Source organism: Aulonocara sp. 'chitande type north' Nkhata Bay, linkage group LG5 (assembly GCF_057382095.1).
Source record: "Aulonocara sp. 'chitande type north' Nkhata Bay isolate Kocher_YH1m ecotype deep benthic linkage group LG5, A_spYH_male_GT1.1, whole genome shotgun sequence".
In the NCBI taxonomy this organism is placed as follows: domain Eukaryota; kingdom Metazoa; phylum Chordata; class Actinopteri; order Cichliformes; family Cichlidae; genus Aulonocara; species Aulonocara sp. 'chitande type north' Nkhata Bay.
The window spans coordinates 23,621,730-23,640,249 of record NC_141348.1 but is presented as its reverse complement, the minus strand read 5'-3'; the positions used below and the strand labels follow the sequence as shown (position 1 = coordinate 23,640,249).

General features: G+C 44.2%; 3 protein-coding genes across 10 annotated transcripts in view; 2 read left to right on the top strand and 1 right to left on the bottom strand.

Annotated features, from left to right (window-relative positions):
• LOC147330604 (6-phosphofructo-2-kinase/fructose-2,6-bisphosphatase 4-like) overlaps positions 1–18,520 on the top strand; it is a 39,842-nt gene that overhangs the window by 10,722 nt on the left and 10,600 nt on the right. The gene's annotated exons all lie outside the window — the stretch shown is intronic.
• Positions 1,816–6,498, top strand: LOC147330606 (uncharacterized). Its single transcript, XM_086292302.1, has 2 exons — positions 1,816–5,556; positions 5,670–6,498. The coding sequence occupies exon 1, from the start codon at positions 1,960–1,962 to the stop codon at positions 4,975–4,977; it is 3,018 nt and encodes a 1,005-aa protein (XP_086148428.1). The 5' UTR covers positions 1,816–1,959; the 3' UTR covers positions 4,978–5,556; positions 5,670–6,498.
• On the bottom strand, positions 8,881–15,693 carry LOC147330605 (uncharacterized). Its single transcript, XM_086290846.1, has 3 exons — positions 14,487–15,693; positions 9,911–10,270; positions 8,881–8,899 (listed from the first exon to the last, which is right to left on the bottom strand). The coding sequence occupies exons 1-3, from the start codon at positions 15,341–15,343 to the stop codon at positions 8,881–8,883; spliced, it is 1,236 nt and encodes a 411-aa protein (XP_086146972.1). The 5' UTR covers positions 15,344–15,693.

The window sequence follows — 18,520 nt, the reverse complement described above, 5'->3', positions numbered from 1 at the left end:
TTGTGCAAAACGAGACATCATTGGTCCAATCGCTACAAGAGTCATTAGCTCTTACTCGCTTGCCAACTCCAGAACCTTCTGTATTCTCGGGCGATCCTCTGAAGTTTACAGAATGGAGCATAAGCTTCAAAGCCCTCATAGAGAGACGATGCTCTGACCCTGCAGACAGGCTATTCTACCTGCAAAAGTACATAGCAGGTGAGGCAAAATCCTCTCTTGAAGGCAGCTTCTACAGAAAAGATGAAGAAGCCTATCAACAAGCATGGGATAGGTTAAATGCTAGATATGGCCATTCCTTTGTAGTGCAGCGGGCTTTCAGAGATAAGCTAAATGGGTGGCCGAAGATTGGTGGAAAGGAATATCTCAAGTTAAGAGATTTCAGTGATTTCCTCCAAACATGTAGTAATGCCATGCCTCACGTAAAGGGCTTACAGGTTCTTAACGACTGTGAGGAGAATCAGAAAATACTAGTCAAGCTTCCTGATTGGGTGACATCTAGATGGAACCGTTATGTCACAGAGCAGCTAGATCGGGGCAACGACTATCCAAGCTTTCATGAGTTTGCTTCCTTTATCTCTAAGGAGTCACGCATCGCATGCAATCCAGTGTCATCCTTACATGCCTTAAGGCACTCTGCAGAGGCACCAGCAAGAGAGATGAAGCGTTCAAAAGCAAACACGTTTGCCACAAATGTGAAACCCCCGATTCCATCAAGCTCCACCGCCAAATCTGACCCTGGTGAAATCAAGTTGGGAGATGCAGGGAAACCAAAGAAATGGACCACACCAACACAAAATTCCAATAATGGCCAGTGTATTTGCTGTAGTGAGAACCATTCCATACATAAATGCAAGAGGCTTATGGACATGTCTGTAGAGGATAAGAAAAAATGCATACTTGAAAATAAGTTGTGTTTTGCATGTCTAAGAAAGGGTCACAATTCTAAAGACTGTAGGAACAGGGCCATGTGTGGCATATGCAGAAAGAGTCACCCAACGCCATTGCATGAAGATCGTTCTACAGCAGCATCAACACAAGGCGCAGTTGAAGAAAGTACGTTGTCATTATCATGTTGTGTGAGTGGAGGTGAAGGTGGGAGTACATCAATGATAGTCCCAGTGTGGATCTCAACACTTAGTGCTCCGGACACTGAAACCCTAGTGTATGCACTATTGGACACTCAAAGCAGTCACACATTTGTTGATCAGGAGGTGTGCGAAAAGCTACAAGCAACAATGGAACCAGTGAAACTTAAACTTTCCACCATGATGGGGAGAGACTCAGTCGTGAAGAGTCAAAGAGTATGCAAGCTCAAAGTTAGAGGATTTTCCTCTAATGTTTCCATCAGTTTGCCTCCAGCCTACACAAGGGACTTCATTCCCCTTGACCGCACACATATTCCCACTTGCCAGACAGCCAACAAATGGAAACACCTTGTAAGCATGGCCCAGGAGATACCCCCGTTGATGGACTGTGGTGTTGGATTGTTGATTGGATACGACTGCTCCAGAGCGTTAATTCCAAGAAGGGTCGTCACTGGGGGTGACTATGAGCCTTATGCTATTGAGACGGATCTTGGTTGGAGCATTGTGGGAAGTGCACCACAGCGTGTGCAGGCTAAAGATGTGACTGGTTTTTGTCATCGAGTGTCTGTCAGAGAGGTGCCACCCATAACACCATTTGCTGTCATCAAGGCCCTGGAGTCTGATTTTGCAGACACAAAACCTGGTGACAGAAGCATATCTCAAGAAGATATTTGCTTCCTGCAGATCTTGAAAGACAGAATCCAACAAAATAAGGATGGTCACCTGGAGATGCCTCTCCCTTTCAAAGCACGTCCGCATCTCCCAGACAACAAAGGGCTGGCGTTAGTACGGCTGAAGCATCTAAAGAGGAAGCTGGACAGAGATCCCAAATTCAAAATAGACTACGTGAGATTTATGGAAGGTGTCTTCAAGGATGGAGATGCAGAGAAAGTGGAAAACCAAGCAGAGCTGGGGAAAGTCTGGTATATCCCACACCAAGGAGTTTACCACCCCAGAAAACCAGGAAAAATCAGTGGTTTTCGACTGCTCTGCAAGGTATGAAGGCACCTCCTTAAACGACCATCTGCTAACAGGACCTGACCTCACAAATAGCCTAACAGCCGTGCTGTGCCGCTTCCGTAAACATCCCATCGCAGTCATGTGTGATGTGGAGAAAATGTTCCACAGGTTTCATGTGAGCGAGGATGATAGAGACTACCTGCGGTTTCTCTGGTGGGAAAATGGAGACACAAACTCTGAACCCAGAGAGTACCGCATGAAGGTTCACCTGTTTGGAGCATCATCATCCCCTGGCTGCGCCAATTATGGCATGAAGCACCTTGCCAGCCAATGTGAGAAAGAGTACCCCTCCGCAGCTAACTTCATCCAGAAACATTTCTATGTCGACGATGGTCTCATAAGTGTAGAGTCGGTGGGTAAGGCAATTGAACTGGTCAAAGAAGCCCAAGCCGTGTGTGCCAAAGGAAAGCTGCACCTTCACAAATTTCTCTCCAACAGCCGAGAGGTCCTTGACTCTGTCGATGTTGCAGAGCGTGCTACGGAGGTAAAGAATGTTGATCTTAATCACGAGGATTTACCAGTTCAAAGAGTGCTAGGTATAAGGTGGAATGTTGAAAATGATAGCTTCTCCTTCAAGGTGTCACTTGAGGAGAAACCAGCAACGCGCCGAGGGATTCTCTCAATTGTGGCCTCCTTGTATGACCCTTTGGGGTTTCTAGCCCCAGTCATTCTTGAAGGGAAAAGAGTGCTGCAGGAGATGTGTCAGAGAGGCACAGGGTGGGATGAGCCACTACCCAAAGGCTTGAAGTTAAGGTGGGAGACTTGGATGAAGGATCTGGAGAACCTGGAAAGAATTGAGATTCAAAGAGTCGAGCTTCATCATTTCTCTGATGCAAGCAGTCAAGGGTATGGCCAGTGCTCTTACATCAGAGTGGTAAGCAGAGAAAGGGTATGCTGCTCCTTGGTCATGGGCAAGGCGAGGGTTGCACCAACCAAAATAGTTACCATACCGAGACTTGAGTTAACTGCAGCAGTAACCTCGGCATCTGTGAGCAGCATGTTAAGAGAGGAGCTAGAACTCAAGGTTGATGACGAATATTTTTGGACAGACTCAAAGGTCGTGCTTGGTTACATCAATAATGAAGCAAGAAGGTTCCATGTGTTCGTGGCAAACCGCGTGCAGAGAATTCGAGAAACCACCGATGCACGGAAATGGTACTATGTTGACACAGGAGAAAACCCTGCTGATCATGCCTCGAGAGGCCTCAAAGTAGCTGACCTCATCAAGTCAAATTGGTTCTCTGGTCCCAGCTTTCTATGGGAAAGAGAGATAGCCACAAAACAGGCTACTTCAGATTTGCTGGTGGGAGACCCAGAGGTGAGGACTACTCAGGTGTTGAAGGTTGATGTAGCAAGGCAGTTTGACATCCAGAAGCATCTGCTGCGGTTCTCAAGATGGACTACAGCTGTCAACGTCATTGCTCGTATCCAGCGGCTGGCAAAGAGGATCAGGACCGCTGAGCCTTTAAGCTTGGAAGAGAGAAAGCAAGCTGCACAGACTCTCGTCAAGCTTGCACAACAAGATGCCTTTCAAGAGGAGTTAAACACACTCAGCCAGAAACTAGGAAGGCTGCCTTGCAACCACCAACTCTTTCAGCTTGACCCATTTCTCCAAGATGGCATAATGAGAGTAGGAGGAAGACTGAGGAAGGCATCTGTGCCTCTTGAGTTAAGACACCCAGTGATCCTTCCTAAAGATGGTGCTGTTACAAACCTCATCATTGCACACCATCATACCAAGATACAACACCAAGGCAGAGGACAAACCCTCAATGCCCTGAGAGCCAATGGTTACTGGATCACTGGTGGAAGTAAGGCTGTAGCCCAATACATCAGGCAGTGCGTACAGTGCAGGAGAGCCCGCGCGCCACCAGAGGAGCAACGGATGGCAGATCTACCTAGTGACCGTGTTGATCCCACACCACCATTCACTTATTGTGGTATGGACTGCTTTGGTCCTTTTCACACCAAACAAGGTCGCAAAGATCAAAAACGGTACGGCCTCCTCTTCACATGTTTTTGCTCAAGGGCAGTGCATATAGAGATGTTGGAGGATTTGACGACTGACGCATTCATCAATGCCTTGCGCTGCTTCATTGCCCTTCGTGGAGCTGTTAGGCACATTAGGTCCGATCAGGGAACTAACTTTATGGGGGCAAGAAACGAGATGGCAAAGGCTCTGAAAGAACTTGATAAGGAAAGAGTGACTGCATACCTAGCAGAAAATCAGTGCGACTTCCAGATGAATACGCCCCACTCTAGTCATGCTGGAGGCGCATGGGAGCGTCAAATCCGGACAGTGAGAAGCGTACTGAGCACAGTCCTTGCCTGCAGTGTGGGAAGGTTGGATGATGCTTCATTGAGGACATTCCTTTATGAAGCTATGTGCATCGTGAATAACCGCCCACTCACTGTTGATAACATCAATGACCCCAAAAGCTTGGAGCCACTCACACCGAACCACTTGATCACCATGAAATCCTCAGTCCCACTTCCACCTCCAGGTAAATTCGTCAAGGAGGACCTGTATGCTAAGAAACGGTGGAGAAGGGTACAGTATTTGACTGAGCAATTTTGGCACAGATGGAGAAAGGAATACCTGGCCAATATTGCTCTGAGACAGCGATGGCATACACCAAGACGTAATGTGGAGGTGGGTGACATTGTGATTCTCAAAGAGGAAGATGTTCCTCGCAATGAATGGAAACTTGCTAGGGTTGTGGAAGCACATGAGGATGATGATGGACTTGTACGGAAGGTGACAATCCAGACTGGTGATCGGAAGTTAGGAAAGGGAGGCGAACGCCTCGTCCAACCCTCAATCATTCAGAGACCCATTCAGAAATTAGTGGTCCTGGTGAAAAACAGCTAAATGGGAAAAATGTCATTCATTGATTAGATTTCCCTTCTAAAATAGAAGTTGTCATTATGCTGTACTTCATGCACATGTTATGGAGATGTAAAATCTACTGTTCATATTGTTGAATTCATTTGTTGAGAAAAGAATATTGTTTATGTCAATGCAAGAATGTTTAAAACAACAACATGGTGCTTGGGAATTACCATTGATATAATGAGAAATGCAAGTGTATTTACGTTCTCAATTGTAATAATCAAAGGTAATTGGTGGGAGTGTAGCTGACGCTGAAATGTTTGTGTGGGTTGCCATGACAACACCAAAGTGAATCTGAGATCGTTATTGTTTTCTATTTGTTTTCTTTATTTGCTTCTCATGCTTGTGTACATTTGCAGTAGGAAATGTAATCTATGAATCCAGTGATATATCCTGCTTATAAGAAATGTTTCTGTTAAAATATTATTGTGAAGTAGTCACTTCCTGTGAGTTGCGGGAACCGGAAGTTGTGCGCGGGAGAGACAAGACAGAACGGTAACACGGCGGACTTTTTGGAATATACAACTTTTCTACTGCTGGTTTTACAAGGCGTACACGGTAAAAAAATCATTATGCTGTTATTTGTTTAACACTTGTGCACCTTGTGAAAGGAAATAAGTGGCTGAGATGAATATCATATGTGCTATCGATATTATTTTACTTGTTTCTAGTTTTCACGGTGCTCCATGATTGTGAGAGGAATAAAAGAATTGTGGACATCAGTACGAAGCGTGGATTCTTTCGACCAGAGTAGAAACATGTGGATATGATCTCGTCTCTGGTCTCTCTCATTTTTGTTCTGTTTTGCACGTTTAATGGTCAGATTTGTGCTTGAACTTATCACATTACGCACGGCTGGTTGAGATGTTGCGTGCTCGGTAATGTTGCATCAGGCGCATCTTGTCTGGTCCATATTTCTCCTGACATCACATGCAGGGAGTGGGATTCTGAATCAGCTTAGCATCCGATTACACAGGTCTACTCCTTATGTTAGTTTATCTTGTAGGTGTAACACTGGGCAGCTGTCCGGTAATGTAAAGTGAGCCGTCATTTGTGAGCCGCGGTCAAGCCAGCCGCCTCCTATCCGCCGCATAAATTTCCTTGCGCTTTTACACCAGTCTTTACGGTAGCGCCTTTTCGCTTTATATCCTGATTGAAAGCCTAGACTCGCGCACACATGCACGCGCGTGAACAGTCACACGCACGCGCGCACACAAATTACAATGGAACAGCCCAATACAGCCATCGTGACAGTCTGGTTGCATATTCAAAAATTCATTAAAAATCATTCTTAAAAGTTGATGCCAAGCTTTCAACACAATCCTCTTCTCGGACACTTACTTTACCTCTGGGCCAGTTTTTACCCAGATTTACTGTAATATTACTCAGAAATCACAGTAAACTCATATTCAGTGCAATACAGTCAATGCACTACAATTATGTTTATTTCAAAAATTCATTAAAAGTCATCCTGAATAGTTGAGGTACAACTTTCAACACATCCCCCCTCTGGGACACCTACTGTACCTGTGTGCCAAGTTTCATCCAGATTTACTGTAGAATTCCTCAGAAATTAATGGAAACATTTATTCAATCTAATACAGCCAATGCACTACAATTGCGTCAATTTTCAGAAATTCATTAAAAATCATCCTGAGTAGTTGATGTACAACTTTCAACACATCCCTCCTCTGGGACACCTACTGTACCTGTGTGCCAATTTTCATCCAGATTTACTGTAGAATTCCTCAGAAATTAAAGGAAACTTATATTCAATTCAATACAGTCAATACAATAGAATTATGTCAATTTTCCAAAATTCATTAAAAATCATCCTGAGTAGTTGATGTACAACTTTCAACACATCCCCCCTCTGGGACACCTACTGTACCTGTGTGCCAGGTTTCAGCCCGATTTACTGTAGAATTCCTCAGAAATTAATGGGTACTTGTATCCAATGCAGTCGGCCAATACAGTAGAATTATGTCAATTTTCAAAAATTCATTAAAAATCATCCTGAGTAGTTGATGTACAACTTTCAACACATCCCCCCTCTGGGACACCTACTGTACCTGTGTGCCAGGTTTCAGCCCGATTTACTGTAGAATTCATCAGAAATTAAAGGAAACTTATATTCAATTCAATACAGTCAATACAATAGAATTATGTCAATTTTCAAAAATTCATTAAAAATCATCCTGAGTAGTTGATGTACAACTTTCAACACATCCCTCCTCTGGGACACCTACTGTACCTGTGTGCCAATTTTCATCCAGATTTACTGTAGAATTCCTCAGAAATTAAAGGAAACTTATATTCAATTCAATACAGTCAATACAATAGAATTATGTCAATTTTCCAAAATTCATTAAAAATCATCCTGAGTAGTTGATGTACAACTTTCAACACATCCCCCCTCTGGGACACCTACTGTACCTGTGTGCCAGGTTTCAGCCCGATTTACTGTAGAATTCCTCAGAAATTAATGGGTACTTGTATCCAATGCAGTCGGCCAATACAGTAGAATTATGTCAATTTTCAAAAATTCATTAAAAATCATCCTGAGTAGTTGATGTACAACTTTCAACACATCCCCCCTCTGGGACACCTACTGTACCTGTGTGCCAGGTTTCAGCCCGATTTACTGTAGAATTCATCAGAAATTAAAGGAAACTTATATTCAATTCAATACAGTCAATACAATAGAATTATGTCAATTTTCAAAAATTCATTAAAAATCATCCTGAGTAGTTGATGTACAACTTTCAACACATCCCTCCTCTGGGACACCTACTGTACCTGTGTGCCAATTTTCATCCAGATTTACTGTAGAATTCCTCAGAAATTAAAGGAAACTTATATTCAATTCAATACAGTCAATACAATAGAATTATGTCAATTTTCAAAAATTCATTAAAAATCATCCTGAGTAGTTGATGTACAACTTTCAACACATCCCTCCTCTAGGACACCTACTGTACCTGTGTGCCAGGTTTCAGCCAGATTTACTGTAGAATTCCTCAGAAATTAATGGGTACTTGTATCCAATGCAGTCGGCCAATACAGTAGAATTATGTCAATTTTCAAAAATTCATTAAAAATCATCCTGAGTAGTTGATGTACAACTTTCAACACATCCCCCCTCTGGGACACCTACTGTACCTGTGTGCCAGGTTTCAGCCCGATTTACTGTAGAATTCCTCAGAAATTAAAGGGTACTTGTATCCAATGCAGTCGGCCAATACAGTAGAATTATGTCAATTTTCAAAAATTCATTAAAAATCATCCTGAGTAGTTGATGTACAACTTTCAACACATCCCCCCTCTGGGACACCTACTGTACCTGTGTGCCAGGTTTCAGCCAGATTTACTGTAGAATTCCTCAGAAATTAAAGGGTACTTGTATCCAATGCAGTCGGCCAATACAGTAGAATTATGTCAATTTTCAGAAATTCATTAAAAATCATCCTGAGTAGTTGATGTCCAACTTTCAACACATCCCCCCTCTGGGACACCTACTGTACCTGTGTGCCAAGTTTCATCCAGATTTACTGTAGAACTCCTCAGAAATGAATGGAAACATTTATTCAATTCAATACAGTCAATACACTACAATTATGGAAATTTCAAAAATTCATTAAAAATCACCCATAATAGTTGAGGTCCAACTTTCAACACTTTCTTACTCTGGGCATCCTACCGTACCTCTGGGCCAAGTTACATCTCAATTCACTGTAATCTTTATCAAAAATTGAAAGAACAATTATATGTCAATGCTGGATGTGTGTCCTTTCAAAGTGACACTAAATAACAGAACTCAGGCACATCAGGGAATAATCCAAAAGGTGGATTTATTAAACGAAAACAACATACAAAATATCTCTAACCCATACTACATAACCTAAAAAGAAACAAAGGGACACTTAGAAGCACAAGGAAACAATACTGAAAGGGCAAGAGACACAGTCCAAACACAATCCACAACTAAAATGCCAAAAGAACAAGTCATCCCACATAGCAGACGGGTCTTGCCTGGATCTGGTGTCAAGCCGGCACTGCTGGCTGACTTCTGGCATGGTAAGATGGCACTGTTTATGTGATGGCATGCCACATTTGGCCTGATTGGGTGAATGTGACATGTTGTATAGAGCACTTTGAGTAATATGGGTGAGTAAAAAAGTGCTGTATAAGAATCAGTCCATTCACTGTCTGAACAGAGTTTCGTCATGTTACTTTTGCACTATTATGTTCCAGCACATGTTGTTATTACATGGCTTACATGGCTAAGGTACACATTAGGCTGACATCTGGGGCCAGAGCTGAAACTGTTCTGGGCCAGCACAGGGCCAGCAGTGTGTCTGCAACTGGCCTTGTGCTGGCTCATGTGTGGGCCACCTCTGGTAAACCAGATCTGGGCCACCATAGGGCCGTCATTCTTTGCGGTACGCAGGCCATGTGTAAGCACATTGTGTGGGACAGATCCAGGCCATACCAATTTTGCTATGTGGGAGGAATTATGTAAAAATAGAAACATCATAAAAATGAAAATGAACATAAAGTAAAATGTACTGAAAAGAACATCAGTATGGCCATCATTATTTGCTTGGAAAGTCTAAAGTTCCATGGCTTTGAACAGCCAGAGAACGCAATGCCCAGCTTAGAATGACTAAAAGTAACTTCTTTTAACATTCTGTCATTCTGCTTCTATATCAAAAATCCACTAAAAATAGTCATTTGAAAAAAAATATTCGCCACTTTTCATCAGTTTGGGTTCCTCTGTTTATAGCAATTTTTAGAAAAGAACCCAATACCTTTGTCACTATACAGTTGTACAGTGAGATACAGAGCATCTCCTACTCATTGCAAACATGCTGGGAGGGTGGCTCTATCCGCCTTAGTGCAGCTGCTGTACCATACTGTGATGCAGTAAGTTAGTAGGCTCTCAATGGGCGAGTGGTGGAAGGGTGAGCTGTAGTCCACAAAGAGCATTCTGGCGTAGCTCTGCCGCTGTTCTAGGTGACTCAGCACCGAGTGGAGGGTGATGGCATCTTCTGTGAATCTGTTTGCACGGTATGCAAACTGGTGGGGGTCGAATTCTGGGGGGAGGTAATCCTTGGTGTGCTGAAGGACTAGTTTCATGATTACCGGTGTGAGGGCCACAGGGCAATAATAGTTCAGGCTGGTGATGGGAGACTTCTTTGGTACTGGGATGATTGTGGCTGATTTTAGACAGGATGGGATGGCTGCTTCATCCAGTGAGAGGTTGAAGATTCTGGTGGAGATGAGGGTGAGCTGGTGGGCACATGGTCTTAGCACTTTACCACGTATTCCGTCTGGACGCCTTCCTGGGGTTCACTGCTAGGAACACTCATCTGACATCGTGCTCCGTTACAGTGAATGGAGCGGTGCAGGAACCAGGTGAGGATGAGGATGGGAGCAGGGCTGAGGCAGATGAATGCTGCTGTTGTGGTGTTTCAAAGCGGGCAAAGAAGCTGTTTATGTCCTCTGCTAGCTGCACACTCAGGTTTTCTGTTTTCACAGTTCTGCCTCTGTGGTTTATGATGTCTATTATTCCATGCCATGTGTTGTTGCTGGACAGGTGGGACCCCTTTTCAGGTCAGCTCGAGCAGACCTGTACAGAGCTCTGTCAACAGACCTACAGGGAGTGCAGAATTATTAGGCAAGTTGTATTTTTGAGGAATAATTTTATTATTGAACAACAACCATGTTCTCAATGAACCCAAAAGACTCATTAATATCAAAGCTGAATGTTTTTGGAAGTAGTTTTTTTTTTTATTTTTTTTTTTAGTTATTTTAGGGGGATATCTGTGTGTGCAGGTGACTATTACTGTGCATAATTATTAGGCAACTTCACAAAAAACAAATATATACCCATTTCAATTATTTATTTTTACCAGTGAAACCAATATAACATCTCCACATTCACAAATATACATCTCAGAATCAGAATCAGAATCAGAATCGTGTTTATTGGCCAAGTACAGTGGGGCAAAAAAGTATTTAGTCAGCCACCGATTGTGCAAGTTCCCCCACCTAAAATGATGACAGAGGTCAGTAATTTGCACCAGAGGTACACTTCAACTGTGAGAGACAGAATGTGAAAAAAAAATCCATGAATCCACATGGTAGGATTTGTAAAGAATTTATTCGTAAATCAGGGTGGAAAATAAGTATTTGGTCAATAACAAAAATACAACTCAATACTTTGTAACATAACCTTTGTTGGCAATAACAGAGGTCAAACGTTTACTATAGGTCTTTACCAGGTTTGCACACACAGTAGCTGGTATTTTGGCCCATTCCTCCATGCAGATCTTCTCGAGAGCAGTGATGTTTTGGGGCTGTCGCCGAGCAACACGGACTTTCAACTCCCGCCACAGATTTTCTATGGGGTTGAGGTCTGGAGACTGGCTAGGCCACTCCAGGACTTTCAAATGCTTCTTACGGAGCCACGCCTTTGTTGCCTGGGCGGTGTGTTTTGGATCATTGTCATGTTGGAAGACCCAGCCTCGTTTCATCTTCAAAGTTCTCACTGATGGAAGGAGGTTTTGGCTCAAAATCTCACGATACATGGCCCCATTCATTCTGTCCTTAACACGGATCAGTCGTCCTGTCCCCTTGGCAGAAAAACAGCCCCATAGCATGATGTTTCCACCCCCATGCTTCACAGTAGGTATGGTGTTCTTGGGATGCAACTCAGTATTCTTCTTCCTCCAAACACGACGAGTTGAGTTTATACCAAAAAGTTCTACTTTGGTTTCATCTGACCACATGACATTCTCCCAATCCTCTGCTGTATCATCCATGTGCTCTCTGGCAAACTTCAGACGGGCCTGGACATGCACTGGCTTCAGCAGCGGAACACGTCTGGCACTGCGGGATTTGATTCCCTGCCGTTGTAGTGTGTTACTGATGGTGACCTTTGTTACTTTGGTCCCAGCTCTCTGCAGGTCATTCACCAGGTCCCCCCGTGTGGTTCTGGGATCTTTGCTCACCGTTCTCATGATCATTTTGACCCCACGGGATGAGATCTTGCGTGGAGCCCCAGATCGAGGGAGATTATCAGTGGTCTTGTATGTCTTCCATTTTCTGATGATTGCTCCCACAGTTGATTTTTTCACACCAAGCTGCTTGCCTATTGTAGATTCACTCTTCCCAGTCTGGTGCAGGTCTACAATACTTTTCCTGGTGTCCTTCGAAAGCTCTTTGGTCTTGGCCATGGCGGAGTTTGGAGTCTGACTGTTTGAGGCTGTGGACAGGTGTCTTTTATACAGATGATGAGTTCAAACAGGTGCCATTCATACAGGTAACGAGTGGGGGACAGAAAAGCTTCTTACAGAAGACGTTACAGGTCTGTGAGAGCCAGAGATTTTCCTTGTTTGAGGTGACCAAATACTTATTTTCCACCCTGATTTACAAATAAATTCTTTACAAATCCTACCATGTGGATTCATGGATTTTTTTTTCACATTCTGTCTCTCACAGTTGAAGTGTACCTCTGGTGCAAATTACTGACCTCTGTCATCATTTTAAGTGGGGGAACTTGCACAATCGGTGGCTGACTAAATACTTTTTTGCCCCACTGTATATGTGCAGACACATACAGGGAATTTGGTTCCGGTAGATGGTGGCTCTCAAGCACAGCAATGTAAATCTCACACTCACACACACACACACACACACACACACACACACACACACACACACACACACACACACACACACACACAAGTGTCTATATATACACATTACACATACATACACAAAGCTATGTAAACCAACTATAAATAACGAATCTAACCTTATATACATAAAATACAGAAATGAATGAGGTGGAATGAATACTACAAAATGTACATAAGGTGCAGTTGCAGTCTGGCAGTGGGAGCAGTGTGACAGGTCAACTGTTAAGAAGGGAGATGGCGAGGGGAAAGAAACTGTTCCTGTGTCGGGTGGTCCTGGTCTGCAGGCTTCTGTACCGTCTGCCAGAGGGCAGCAGATCAAAAAGTCTGTGTGCAGGGTGTGAGGGGTCTGCGATGATTTTCCCTGCCCGTTTCCTGGTTCTTGAGAGGTACAGATCCTGGATGGAGGGCAGGGGGGGCGCTGATGATCCTTTCTGCTGCCCGTACAGTCCGCTGCAGTCTGCTCCTGTCCTGTTTAGTGGCTGCTCCATACCAGACTGTGATGGAGGAGCACAGGACAGACTCAATGACCGCAGTGTAGAACTGGATCAGCAGCTCCTGTGGAAGACTGTACTTCCCCAGTTGTCTCAGGAAGTACATCCTCTGCTGGGTCTTTTTGAGGATGGAGTTGATGTTGGTCTCCCACTTCAGGTCCTGGGAGATGGTTGTACCCAGGAACTTGAAGATCTTCACAGTCGACACAGGGCTGTCTGATATGGTGAGGGGGAGCAGAGTTGAGGGATGTCTCCTGAAGTCCACTGTCATCTCTACAGTCTTAAGAGTGTTCAGCTCCAGATTGTGCTGACTGCACCAGAGTACCAGCCGCTCAACTTCCTGCCGGTATGCAGACTCATCACCATCTTGAATGAGGCCAATGACAGTGGTGTCATCTGCAAACTTTAGGAGTTTGACAGCAGAGTTATTGGAGGTGCAGTCGTTAGTGTAGAGGGAGAACAGTAGTGGTGAGAGGACACATCCTTGAGGGCACCAATACTGAGGGACCGGGTTTCAGAGGTGATCTCCCCCAGCCTCACTTGTTGCTTTCTGTCTGTCAGGAAGCTGGTGATCCACTGACAGGTAGCTGGTGACACGCTGAGCTGGGAGAGTTTGGAGGAAAGAAGTTCAGGCACAATGGTGTTAAAAGCCGAACTAAAGTCCACAAACAGGACCCTGGCATAAGTTCCCGGGCAGTCGAGGTGTTGCAGGATGTAATGCAGCCCCGTGTTCACTGCATCATCCACTGACCTGTTTGCCCGGTAGGCAAACTGCAGAGGGTCCAGCTGGTGGCCTGTAATGTCTTTCAGATGGGCTAACACCAGTCGTTCGAAGGATTTCATGACCACAGACGTCAAGGCGACAGGTCTGTAGTCATCCAGTCCTGTGATGGTGGGTTTCTTGGGAACAGGGATGATGGTGGAGCGTTTGAAGCAGGAGGGAACTTCACACAGCTCCAGGGATCTGTTGAAGATGCGAGTAAAGATGGGAGCCAGCTGTTCAGCACAGGTTTTGAGGCAGGAGGGTGAGACGCCATCTGGTCCGGGGGCTTTCCTGGGCTTCTGTTTCTGGAATAGTCGGCTCACATCCTGAGTGTGTATTCTTAGTTTCAGGGAGGAGGAAAGGGGGGTGAGAGGTGTGGTGGAGGTCGTTGAGTCTGGGTTGGAGAGGGTGGTGGTGGTCGTTGAGTCTGGATTGGGGAGGGTGGGGGTGGTCGTTGAGTCTTGATTGGGGAGGGGCAGGGTGAAGGGGGGAGAGGTGGAAGGTGTGTTGGGGGTCAATGTCTGAAGCAATGTCCCTGGGGAGGGGAGGGTGGGGCATGGGAGTCTGTCCGTCTCAAACCTGCAATAGAAAGTGTTTAACTCGTTGGCCAGGTCTTTGTTTGCTTCAATAGTGGGTGGGGGGCGTCTGTAGCTGGTGATTTCCTGCAGGCCCCTCCACACTGACGCAGGGTCGTTGGCTGAGAGCCGTTCTTCCAGCTTCTGGGAGTAGATCCTTTTAGCTGCTTTGATCTCCTTGGTCAGTGTGTTCCTGGCTTGCTTGTACAGGACCCTGTCACCACTTCTGTAAGCGTCCTCCTTGGCCTTGCGAAGATGTTGGAGTTTAGGAGTGAACCATGGTTTATTGTTGTTGTATGTGCAAAAGGTCTTTGTTGGCACACACACGTCTTCACAGAAACTGATGTATGATGTCACAGTGTCCGTGAGCTCATCTAGGTTCTCAGATGCAGCTTCAAAAACAGTCCAATCAGTGGAGTCAAAACAGTCCTGCAGTTCCTGCTTTGCTGCGTTAGTCCACTTCTTCACAGTTTTGACTACAGGCTTGGCACGTTTGAGTTTTTGCCTATAAACTGGAATAAGATGGACCATGCAGTGATCAGAATGTCCCAAAGCTGCCCGGGGCACAGAGCGATAGGCATCTTTTAGAGTGGTGTAGCAGTGATCCAGTATGATGTTGTCCCTGGTGGGGCAGTCTATATGCTGTCTGTATTTAGGGAGTTCGTAGTTTAGGTTTGCTCTGTTAAAATCCCCAAGAATAATTGTAAAGGAATCCGGGAATTTCCTCTCCAGGGTAGTAATCTGGTCAGCCAGCTCGCACAGTGCGTTGTTCGCGTTGGCCTGTGGAGGGATGTAAACTCCGACCAGCATGAAGGAAGAAAACTCCCGCGGTGAATAAAAAGGTTTACAGTTGATGAGAAAACTTTCCAAGTGTGGGCTGCAGTGTTTCTGTAACACTGTGACATCAGTACACCAACCTTCATTAATGTAGAAGCAGACTCCACCACCCTTTGTTTTCCCTGAGAGCTCTGTTTCGCGGTCCGCCCGGTGAAGTTGGAAGCCCGGCAGATTTAAGACAGCGTCTGGGACTCGCTCACTGAGCCAGGTTTCAGTGAAGCACAGGGCAGCAGAGCGTGCAAAGTCCTTGTTAGTCCGGTTTAAGAGCAGTAATTCGTCGACTTTGTTTGGAAGAGAGCGGAGATTCGCGAGGTGAATGGAGGGGAGTGCCGTGCGGAATCCTCGCCGACATTCAAAAACAAAACAACAACAAATCAGCGACCCTTTCTTTGCAAGGACACTCAAAAGCCTGCCATCCATGGATTCTGTCAGTGTTTTGATCTGTTCACCATCAACATTGCGTGCAGCAGCAACCACAGCCTCCCAGACACTGTTTAGAGAGGTGTACTGTTTTCCCTCCTTGTAAATCTCACATTTGATGATGGACCACAGGTTCTCAATGGGGTTCAGATCAGGTGAACAAGGAGGCCATGTCATTAGTTTTTCTTCTTTTATACCCTTTCTTGCCAGCCACGCTGTGGAGTACTTGGACGCGTGTGATGGAGCATTGTCCTGCATGAAAATCATGTTTTTCTTGAAGGATGCAGACTTCTTCCTGTACCACTGCTTGAAGAAGGTGTCTTCCAGAAACTGGCAGTAGGACTGGGAGTTGAGCTTGACTCCATCCTCAACCCGAAAAGGCCCCACAAGCTCATCTTTAATGATACCAGCCCAAACCAGTACTCCACCTCCACCTTGCTGGCGTCTGAGTCAGACTGGAGCTATCTGCCCTTTACCAATCCAGCCACGGGCCCATCCATCTGGCCCATCAAGACTCACTCTCATTTCATCAGTCCATAAAACCTTAGAAAAATCAGTCTTGAGATATTTCTTGGCCCAGTCTTGACGTTTCAGCTTGTGTGTCTTGTTCAGTGGTGGTCGTCTTTCAGCCTTTCTTGCACTGAACATAAGTTCCCTGCAATTTCTGAAGAATATTACAGTAAATCTGGCTGAAACTTGGCCCAGACGTACAGCAGGTTTCCCGGAGGAGGGATGTGTTGAAAGTTGGACCTCAACTACTCAGGATGATTTTTCATGAATTTTTGAAAATTGACATAATTAAATTGTATTGGCCGACTGCATTGAATACAAGTACCCTTTAATTTCTGAGGAATTCTACAGTAAATCTGGATGAAACTTGGCACACAGGTACAGTAGGTGTCCCAGAGGGGGGATGTGTTGAAAGTTGTACATCAACTACTCAGGATGATTTTTCATGAATTTTTGAAAATTGACATAATTAAATTGTATTGGCTGACTGCATTGGATACAAGTACCCTTTAATTTCTGAGGAATTCTACAGTAAATCTGGCTGAAACCTGGCACACAGGTACAGTAGGTGTCCCAGAGGGGGGATGTGTTGAAAGTTGTACATCAACTACTCAGGATGATTTTTCATGAATTTTTGAAAATTGACATAATTGTAGTGTATTGGCCGACTGCATTGAATACAAGTACCCTTTAATTTCTGAGGAATTCTACAGTAAATCGGGCTGAAACCTGGCACACAGGTACAGTAGGTGTCCCAGAGGGGGGATGTGTTGAAAGTTGTACATCAACTACTCAGGATGATTTTTCATGAATTTTTGAAAATTGACATAATTGTAGTGTATTGGCCGACTGCATTGAATACAAGTACCCTTTAATTTCTGAGGAATTCTACAGTAAATCTGGATGAAACTTGGCACACAGGTACAGTAGGTGTCCCAGAGGGGGGATGTGTTGAAAGTTGTACATCAACTACTCAGGATGATTTTTCATGAATTTTTGAAAATTGACATAATTAAATTGTATTGGCTGACTGCATTGGATACAAGTACCCTTTAATTTCTGAGGAATTCTACAGTAAATCTGGCTGAAACCTGGCACACAGGTACAGTAGGTGTCCCAGAGGGGGGGATGTGTTGAAAGTTGTACATCAACTACTCAGGATGATTTTTCATGAATTTTTGAAAATTGACATAATTGTAGTGTATTGGCCGACTGCATTGAATACAAGTACCCTTTAATTTCTGAGGAATTCTACAGTAAATCGGGCTGAAACCTGGCACACAGGTACAGTAGGTGTCCCAGAGGGGGGATGTGTTGAAAGTTGTACATCAACTACTCAGGATGATTTTTCATGAATTTTTGAAAATTGACATAACTAAATTGTATTGGCTGACTGCATTGGATACAAGTACCCTTTAATTTCTGAGGAATTCTACAGTAAATCTGGCTGAAACCTGGCACACAGGTACAGTAGGTGTCCCAGAGGGGGGATGTGTTGAAAGTTGTACATCAACTACTCAGGATGATTTTTCATGAATTTTTGAAAATTGACACAATTGTAGTGTATTGGCTGTATTAGATTGAATAAATGTTTCCATTAATTTCTGAGGAATTCTACAGTAAATTTGGATGAAACTTGGCACACAGGTACAGTAGGTGTCCCAGAGGAGGGATGTGTTGAAAGTTGGACATCAACTACTCAGGATGATTTTTAATGAATTTTTGAAAATTGACATAATTCTACTGTATTGGCCGACTGCATTGGATACAAGTACCCTTTAATTTCTGAGGAATTCTACAGTAAATCGGGCTGAAACCTGGCACACAGGTACAGTAGGTGTCCCAGAGGGGGGATGTGTTGAAAGTTGTACATCAACTACTCAGGATGATTTTTCATGAATTTTTGAAAATTGACATAATTCTATTGTATTGACTGTATTGAATTGAATAAAGTACCCTTTAATTTCTGAGGAATTCTACAGTAAATCTGGCTGAAACCTGGCACACAGGTACAGTAGGTGTCCCAGAGGGGGGATGTGTTGAAAGTTGTACATCAACTACTCAGGATGATTTTTCATGAATTTTTGAAAATTGACATAATTCTATTGTATTGACTGTATTGAATTGAATAAAGTACCCTTTAATTTCTGAGGAATTCTACAGTAAATCTGGATGAAACTTGGCACACAGGTACAGTAGGTGTCCCAGAGGGGGGATGTG